The sequence below is a fragment of the Macaca nemestrina genome, chromosome X (genome assembly GCF_043159975.1).
Source record: "Macaca nemestrina isolate mMacNem1 chromosome X, mMacNem.hap1, whole genome shotgun sequence".
NCBI lineage: Eukaryota > Metazoa > Chordata > Mammalia > Primates > Cercopithecidae > Macaca > Macaca nemestrina.
In genome coordinates, this window is record NC_092145.1 from 147,486,786 (window position 1) to 147,496,824 (window position 10,039).

General features: G+C 41.7%; 1 protein-coding gene and 1 long non-coding RNA gene across 7 annotated transcripts; one reads left to right on the forward strand and one right to left on the reverse strand.

Moving 5' to 3' along the window:
- Window positions 1-452: 452 nt before the first annotated feature.
- Window positions 453-3,530, reverse strand: LOC139360598 (uncharacterized). Of its 6 annotated transcripts, none has more exons than XR_011618099.1 (4): window positions 1,934-3,530; window positions 1,760-1,822; window positions 1,533-1,607; window positions 453-1,118 (listed from the first exon to the last, which is right to left on the reverse strand). It is a non-coding gene; the product is annotated as an uncharacterized lncRNA (long non-coding RNA). The 6 variants fall into 6 exon arrangements; XR_011618100.1 differs by having other exon boundaries at window positions 454-1,607; window positions 1,934-1,997; window positions 2,393-3,530; XR_011618101.1 differs by having other exon boundaries at window positions 455-1,607; window positions 1,934-1,997; window positions 2,459-3,530.
- On the forward strand, window positions 2,870-3,934 carry LOC105478136 (ataxin 3 like). The gene is made up of 2 exons (XM_011735144.2): window positions 2,870-3,103; window positions 3,368-3,934. Exons 1-2 carry the CDS (start codon window positions 2,870-2,872, stop codon window positions 3,932-3,934), a joined length of 801 nt encoding a protein of 266 aa, XP_011733446.1.
- Window positions 3,935-10,039: the final 6,105 nt, after the last annotated feature.

The following is a 10,039-nucleotide window of genomic DNA, read 5'->3' on the forward strand; positions in this document are numbered from 1 at the left end:
AATACACCTCTTATACTACCTGGACACCTGCAAATACCCTTGATCACTTCTTTTTGTGACTCATCAATGCTACCTGGATAGTTCCAAAGATGTGAAGTTAAACCCTAATAAAGACACCTCTCTCCTTTGAAGAAATATATGCCAAAATCCCATGGTCACTAGTGGGGTGATAGTGTGATATCTTACCTGGATACCTGCAGGTTTCTCGACTGCTACTAGGGTTAAGTACAAATTAGCACTAAACGAGAATACAAAAAATCGCATGCTTACTCTTACTAGTGGAGCCAGTTCATTTCTTCCCTGCAAACCTGTACCAAACCAGGTAACTATTACAGGTATGATCACCATCAGTTTCCTAGATACCTGAAATTCGGGTCTCTAGTGTATAAATGCCACATCACTTCTCACCTTTATATTAGCACTGCCCTTACCTGAATGCCTGTTTATAAAAACAACATTCTTGTAACCACAGTATTACAGGCACCATCAACGCTTACCTAGATAACTGAAATCTGAAGCTCTCTAATGTGTAAAGGTTCACACCATCCTTTCCCTCTCTTTAGCTAAGTCCATGTTCACTATCATTGTTAGTTTCAGCATCATCCATGAAGGCAGCCATGGTTAGAGATATGCCTTTTCCCACCTAGACCATGCAACATCTCATGAGAATCACTAGCAGTAGGAGAACCATCAACTTTACCTTGATACTTGCAGAATATCAAGGTCAAAACCATGGATATGTCATAATCACTTGACTAGGTACCTGTAAAATACCATGGTCAATACTGAGATGAGAAACACTATGAAAATTGACTTGGAAACTTACAAATCCCTCAGTCTTAGCCAGATTTCAAAACATTATCTCTGAACTAGTAAGCAGTAAGGGTGTACTCTTCAATAGGAATTATGGGAACATTACAATTTCTTGCCTGAATATCTGCAAAAAAACACAAAAAACACGGTAACACAAATGTTAGAGGTATCATCATCACTTACGTAAATTTCTGAAGGTCAGAATGTCTTCTGTGTGATAAGACCGACATCATCAGTTGCCTGGATACCAGCAAAGCTTCATGTTAATCCCATTGTTAGGGTTACCTTGATCTTTAGATTGAAACCTGAAAAAACACATTGCGCCAGATGTGTTTAAGAATGTAACTTTTTCTAGCAGAACATCTGCAAATTAACTTTTGTCACTTCCATCTTTACAAACTCATTAATGCTACCTGGATAATGGCAGAACCTGAAGATCAACACATTGGTACAGGCACCATCATTTATTGTCTGGGCATCGACAAAAATCTCATGGTCATTACTGTTTTGACGAAAGTTATGATCACTTGCCAGATACCTGAAAAATTCTTCATTCACTCCTAAGGTTAAACACACAATATCTCTAAACCAGAAAACTGGTTAAGCTAAGTCTCATGGATTCCAATACTTATTGGTAGAGCCAGTATCTTTTTTTTTTTACCCGAATACCTGCAAAACACACGATACCAACACACGTTGAGGACATCATCATCACTTACCGAGATGTCTGAAGAGCAGATGGTCTGTACTATGTTTAAGGTCCACATAATCACTTAGCTAGATTCCATGAATGCCTACAAAAATGACCAATATGAGTTTCACCATTATCTCTTGATAGGAGCCTGCAAAACCATATGGCAGCAGTGGTGGTTAGGGATACATCTTCTACATGGACCTCAAAAAATCCCACGGTGACTAGTATTGTTAGGGGAACCATGAACTCTACCTGAATCCTAAGGTTCTGAGGCCAATGCTGTAGTTAGAGACACCATTATCTCTTGACTACCTGCTGAGAAAACATATGATGGTAACCCTGGTCAGGATGCATGTCCTTCCATCTGGCCCCCTGCTCATTCCGTGCATACACTCACTACGATCATTAGGGCATCACTAAGTGTACCTGGACACTTAGAGAAGTCCAAGGTCAACCCAGTAGTTTCACACACTGTCTGTTCACTGGACACCTGCAAAAATCCTATAGTTACTACTGTGGTAAGGAACTCTGTGATATCCTACCTGGATGCCTGCTATATCTTTGTCACTACTAAGTTTGAGAGAGATTGTCTCTGAACTAGAAAACAGTAAAATCTAATGGTTACTACTTTTGTTGGGCACACACATTTCTTATCTGAACACCTATAAAAACACATGGATATGAAAAGAGTTCAGGACATCTTCATCAGTTTTCTAGATGTCTGAAGATCATTTGGTCACTAATGTTTTTAAGGCCCACATCATCTCTAACTAGGATACCAGCAAAGTCCCATCTTCATTGCTACCGTGAGTTTTATTGTCATCTATTGAGTGGAACCTTCAAAATTCCATGGCTATTACTGTGGTCAGTGACATCATAACTTACCCAGAGACTTCCAAAATCCCATGATGCCCGTTTGGTTAAAGCCCATGTTATTTCTTTCCCAGTTACCTGCCAAATCTTCTGTTTAGTACTGTGGTAAATTTCACCTTTATTCACTTACTAAAACCATGCTGACAACCATAATTAAAGAGACATTATATTTTATAGGACATCTGAAAATCAATGGGCACTGCCATGGTTCAAGTCACCATTATCCCCTATGGGATGACTCCAAAACCCCATATTCACTTTAGGTTTACCATCAGGTCTTGACTAGATACTGGCAAAACCACCTGGGTCACAATAGTGCTTTGTGACATATCATCTCTTACTTAAATACCTACAGAAACCCATGGTCTTCATAAGGTTTGAAAACCTAACACCTATTCCATGGCTATCTACAAACTGCCCAGATAACTGCCATAGCTGGGCATATAACATGTTCCCGCATATATACAAAAACTCACGGTTAGAATCAACATGGATTTCATCTTTCATGAAAAACAAGAAGGCTTCCTTTGTGCTCAGCACTGCCTGAATAATCTGCTGCAAGGAGAATATTTCAGTCCTGTGGAATTAGCTTCAATTGCACATCAGCTAGATGAAGAAGAGAGGATGAGAATGGCAGAAGGAGGAGTCACTAGTGAAGACTATCGCGCATTTTTACAGCAGCCTTCAGAAAACATGGATGATAGCGGCTTCTTCTCCATCCAGGTAATATGCAATGCCTTGAAGTTCTGGGGTTTAGAGGTCATCCATTTCAATAATCCTGAATATCAGAAGCTCGGGATTGATCCTATAAATGAAAGATCTTTTATATGTAATTATAAACAACACTGGTTTACTATTAGAAAATTCGGAAAACACTGGTTTAACTTGAATTCTCTCTTGGCGGGTCCAGAATTAATATCAGATACATGCCTTGCAAATTTCTTGACTCAACTGCAACAGGAAGCATATTCTGTATTTGTTGTTAAGGGGGATCTGCCAGACTGTGAAGCTGACCAACTGCTGCAAATTATCAGTGTTGAAGAGATGGATAGACCAAAACTTAATGGAAAAAAATTAGCCAAAGAAAAAGACCACAGAGTCTATAAAACAATTCTTGAAAAAGTGTCAGAAGAAAGTGATGAGTCTGGAACATCAGACCAAGAAGAGCAGGATTTTCAGAGGGCCCTGGAACTAAGCCGCCAAGAAACCAATAAAGAAGATGAAGATCTCCGCAGGGCTATTGAACTAAGTATGCAAGGTAGTTCCAGAAACACATCGCAAGATCTTCCAAAGACATCATGTGGAACTCCTGCTTCGGAAGAGCCAAAGAAAATAAAAGACTATTTTGAAAAGCATCAGCAGGAACAGAAGCAGCAGCAACAACAGTCAGATCCGCCAGGTCACAGTTCATATCTACACGAAAGGCCAACAACAAGTTCGAGAGCAATTGAGAGTGATCTCAGTGATGACATCAATGAAGACATGGTACAGGCCGCTGTCGACACTGTTTTAGAAATTATGAGAAAGAATCTGAAAATCAAAGGAGAAAAATAATGCCGTTAAAAATAATTTAGTCATACTTTCCAAGATTATCCTGTGTGATCATATTGTAGGACTCATTTTGGTCATCTGTCAAATAGATGAGGAAATAAGGCTTTTAGATGGTCTGCAAACAAAATGGTGAGAGAGATGTGGGACTAAATAATGATTGTTCAATTAGTAGCCAAGGAGACATTCAGCAATTAATTAAATTTAAAATAGCTTTCAAAATGTTCCTTTGTTTTTTTTTGTTTTTTTTTTTTTTTTTTAGTGTGCAATATCTAACGTGTCTAAAGTTGAGGCATTTTTCGTGAATCTTTTTGTATACTAACTAGTTAGCTCTTGCCATAGAACTTTTTCCATATGGTCTCTTCTATTGTAGATAATGTGGCTCATTTTGGTTGCTTTTATTTCTCATGAACCAATTTAACCTTTCAGGAAAGTGTCTCTTGTCTGTGTTGATCACAGTAATGGTTTTAGAAGGATAAACAGTTTGCCTTCCAACTATGTACTGTGCACTTAAGTATATTCTTATGTTATTTCTTCTGATCACAATTTCTGCTACCTGGTCCTTAATTATTTTCCACAAGTCTTTTGAAATATGGTAATATTTTCCGAGGTTTCGTTTTTTACGCCCTCTGTGGTAAGATCATTATTTCATGACTCTGGTGCCTTACTTTTTGTGGGGGGGATGGGGGGCGGGGGGTAAAGAACTGCTCTGTCGCCCAGTCTGGACTGCAGTGGCCCAACCTTGGCTCACTGCAACATCTGCCTTCTGGGTTCTAGCAATTCTCGTGCCTCAGCCTCTCATGTAGCTGGGACTATGGGCATGTGCCAGGACGCCTGGCTAAGTTGTGTATTTTTAATAGAGACAGCGTTTCACTATGTTGGCCAGGCTGGTCTCGAACTCCTGACCTCAAGTGATCTGTCCGCCTCGGCCTCCCAAAGTACAGGGATTAAGGCGTGAGCCATCGTGCCGGCTGCTGGTGCATTCCTATACCCTGAAATCAGCCCTGCACAAATATTTGAGAATGAGCAACTTTTTAAATGTGAAAAAAAAAATGGTTACATCAAGATTTCAGGACATATTGTTTATGTAGATATCTAAAAAATCATATGGTCTGTAATATGTTTAAGGACCACATCATGTCTTACCTGGGTATCAATAATTCCCATGTTTGCGCCTACTGTTAAATTCATCATCACCTGTTGACTACAACCTGCAAAATCCCATTGTTAGGGACACCATGATCACTTATTTAGAAATCCCTAAAATCTAATCACGTCCATTTGGTTAAAGCCCACATTATTTCTTTCCTCAATTCCTGCTAAATCTTCTGTTCATAAGAGTGGTTAAGATTGTCTTCATTATATTGCTGGAATTTGAAAAAAAAAGCCATAGGGAAAACCATAATCAGACACACACCACCTATTACCAAGATATGGGCACTACCAGTGGGCATTACCACGGCTTAGGCCAACATCATTCCCCACTGGGTATCTTCAAAAACTTATATTCACCGGAGCTTTAAGTGAGATACTTGTAAAATACCTTGGCACTTGGTTACAACTTGTGACACATCATCTCTCATGTGGATACCTACAGAATACTATGAGATTGACCAGATATAGAAATACCTACCAGACATAGAGACCTACAAATTACCCAAATTAAATGCCTTTACTAAGGACACATCATTTATTTCCTGGGTAACTGTAAAATGCCTTGGGACTACCATTTCTAGTTTTGCAAATAACTTAATTGGTTATCTGCAAAAACTCGTGGTCACCACATTTTTAGAGACACCATCGTATCTTCTCTGGCAGCTTGCAAAATCAGATGTGTAGAAGACACGTGTAGAAGGACACAGGGTTTTCCACAGCACTCCTACAAAGAACCTTGATGATTTCCATCTTTTCGGGACATACCCACTTGACCTGGATACTTGTAGTAATCTCAGGTCGACCGTGATAGCAGAAAACCACCGTTTCCCGACTGCACACCTGTAGACATCCTAGGGGCAGCACGGGGGCAGGGAATACAGTGATAAACACCTGGCTCCCTGCAATCCCTCAACACTCACGGATTTCAGCATACACTTTTGTTGAAACAGAAAATGGGAAAACCTGGCCTATCTGGGAATGGTAAGGACTCAGTCACTTGTCACCTGAGTACCTGTGAAAGAAATCACAGTGGGAAGATGTGTAGGGACACACCACTACTGAACTGGGTCTCTGTGACAGTCCCACGGTGAGGGTTGTGGTTTAGGCCTGCATCAGCACTTACCTCAGCCAGACACTATCTCAAAAAAAAGAAAAAAATAGACAACATGATAGTCTAACATGCAACACATAGATAAAGCCAGACCTCTTAGCTGGATACTTATAAAATACCCTGGCTACAGTAGGGGCAGTACTTACACTTTGTGACATGTCATCTCTCATGTGGATACCTACAGAAGGCCATGTGTTCTACCAGATTTGGAAAAACCTACCATACATGGGGACCTACAAATTACTCAGATTAAATGCCATCGCTAGGGACACATCATTTCTTTCGTGGCTAACTGCTGAGTACCTTGGTACTATCATTTCTAGTAACACATTATTCCTTGATTGGATATCCTCAAAATCCGACAGTCACCACATTTTTAGAGACACCATCATCTCTTACCTGGTGACTTGCAAAATTCCTTATTCATTGGAGTGGCAGGGTCACCATCATCTCTTAATTACTGACTGACAAAATGACATCATAACTTTCATGGTTAAGGGGACCATCTTCTCTTTACTAGGACCCTGACAAACCTCATGGTCATTTTGGGGTTAGGTTTGCCACCACATCCAGAATACCACAAAATGCCATGTTCACTCACATGGGAAGGGACATCATCAGCTCCTAGGTGCCTACCTCACAAAATCCAATTTTGATACTCGAATTAGGGTCACCATCCAGCCTTATCTGGATGTGTAGAAAATACCATGGTCACCCACACAATCAGGTTTACCATTTCTTACCTTTATAACTTCAGTATCCCATGTTCACTTCTTAAGTAGAAACACTTATTTCTTACCTGGATATTTATAAAATCCCACAGACATTACCATGGATATGGCCACTGTTATCTTTTCATTCTATAGCTACAAAATCCCATGGGCACTATCATGGTTATGAACACGTCCATCATCTGTTTCTTGGATTCCTTGAAAATACCACAGTCACTGCAATGATAAGAGCCATGATCATCTCATACCTCAATTCCTACCAAATACAATAATCCGTGAATCTCGTGGAGAGACCTTAAGGCTGTCCTCATGCTCTGACTTCTGCCTGCCTGATCTGAAATCACGTATGTGACCAATGTGTCTATGGACACTGCTTTTAATACCAGAACCCTGCAAGCCACCTGCTCACTATCATCACTGTAAGAGCCAAAAATCTACCAGGATGCTTGTAGGCCCTCCAAGGTCTAGGCCATTGTAGGACACGCCACTTTCCCTGGTTGGCTTCCCTGTAACTCCACCGAAGAAACTCCTGTGATGCACAGTGCCACGTGGGTTCCCTGGGTATGTGCCAATCAATCCGCACTCACACAGCACATACATCTTACATTCTCTCTAGGACAGTTATCAATAAGGTCACATGGTGAGGAGAACGGGGAGTCACTACTCTTCCTTTCCATAACGGCCATTAACCCATCACATGGTAAACTGTTCAGGCAAAGGAACCTCACTTACCTAGATAGGTGGAGATCGCCTGGTCTGTGGTGAGTTTACTGCGAACACCATCACTAACCAGACAGCAGACATGTCCCCTGATGGTGATTCCTTTTTGTCAGGATTTCCTCCAGGGAACCTGAAAAACATATACAGACATATGCCTCAGAAACACACAAGATGCCGTACCAGGACACCTGCAAATCATGATGCTCACATCCATCATTCAATGACTCTTACCAGGATGCTGGTGGGGCCATCCGGCTCAGGGCCGTGGCTCCAGAAGATAGCATTTCTCTCTACAGAACACCTGTAAAATGTCCACAGTCACTGCTGTGGCTGGGAACGCTGGATCATTACCTGGTATTTGCAGTCCCGCCGTGCTCACATGGTTAGGCACTGTCTCTGAAATACGCAGAGGAAAAACTCACAGTTTCTAGGGTGCCAGGTACCCTTATCAATCCCAACTGGGACACCTGAAGTGAAATCATGGGAACGACAGGGAGGCCTGACACCATCATCACTTATCTAGACAACTGAACCTCGCGTGGCCCGTGTGATGCTTTTGGTCCTCATCAGCACTGACGTGCAGAGCAGCCGAACTTCCCATTAAGGTCTTGTGTCAGATTTATTGTGACGTCATGGTAGGAACCTGAAAGAGGCACGAAGAAGTATGTGTAGAGGGACATGGGGTTTGCTGCCAGCACTCCTGCAAAGAATCTTGATTATTTCCATCTTTACAGGACACACCCACTTGACTTGGATACTTGCAGTAATCCCAGGTCGACCCTGATAGCACAAAAACACCATTTCTCGACACCTGTAGCCATCCTAGGGGCAGCATGGGGGCGGGGAATGCAGAGATAAATACCTGGCATCCTGTAGCCCCTCAACACTCACAGGGTTCAGCATACACTTTCGTTGAAACGGAAAACGGGAAAACCTGGCCGATCTGGGATTGGTAAGGACTCAATCATTTCTCAGCTGAGTACCTGTGAAAGAAATCACGGCAGGAAGACGTGTGGGGACACCTCATCACTGAACCAGGTCTCTGGGACAGTCCCATGGTGCGTGCTGTGGTTTATGCACGCATCAGCACTTACCTCAGCCAGACTCTCTCAAGAAAAGAAAAAAATACTATAAAAACACACACAAAAAAGTCATAAATCTAACAAATACATAAAGCCAGAGCTCTTAGCTGGATACTTATAAAATAACTTGGTAACAATAGTGGCCGTTGTTTACAATTCGTGACACATCATCTCTCATGTGGATACCTATAGAAGCCCATGAGATCTACCAGATTTAGATAAATCTACCATCCATGGAGACCTAAAATTAACCAGGTTAAATGCCATTGCTGGGGACACATCATTTCTTTCCTGGGTAACTGTAAAATACCTTGGTACTACCATTTCTAGTAACACATTATTGCTTAGGTAGATATCTGCAAAATCCCACGGTCACCACATTTTTAGAGACACGATCATCTCTTACCTGGTGACTTGCAAAATCCCTTATTCACTACGTGGTTAGGATCACCACCATCTCTTAATTATTGTCCTACAAAATTTCATCATAACCTTCACGGTTAAGGGGACCATCATCTGTTTACTAGACCCCTGACAAATCTCATGGTCATTTTGTGGTTTGGTTTTGCCAACACGTGTGGAGTGGAATACCACAAAATGCCGTGTTCACTAATATGGAAAGAAACATCAGCAGCAGCTACGTACCTAACTGAGGCAATCCAATTTTGATACTCCAGTTAGGGCCACCATCCACTCTTATTTGGATATCTAGAAAATACCATGGTCACCTGCACTGTTGGGTTTATCATCATTTCTTACCTTTATAACTTCAGTATCCCATGTTCACTTCTTAAGTAGAAACACTCATTTCTTACCTGGATATTTACAAAATCCCATGGATATTACCTGGGATATGGCCACTGTCATATTTTCACTCTATAGCTACAAAATTCCATGGGCACTACCATGGTTAGGGACATGTCCATCATCTGTTTCTTGGATTCCTTCAAAATACCACAGTCACTGCAATGATGAGAGCCATGATCATCTCGTACTTGAATCCGTACCAAATCCGATGGTCCCTGAATCTCCTGGAGAGACCTCAAGGTTGTCCTCATGCTCTGACTACTGCCTGCCTGAATGTGAAACCAAATGCATGACCAGCATGTCTATGGACACAGCTTTTCCACTAGGACCCTACAAACTGCCTGCTCACTATCATCATTATGGGAGCCAAAAATGTACCTGGATGCTTGAGGGCCCTCCAAGGTCTAGGCCATGGTAGGATATGCCATTTTCCCTGGCCAGCTTCCCCTGGAAATCCACCGCAGTCACTCCTGTGATGCACAATGCCATGTGAGTTCCCTGGGTA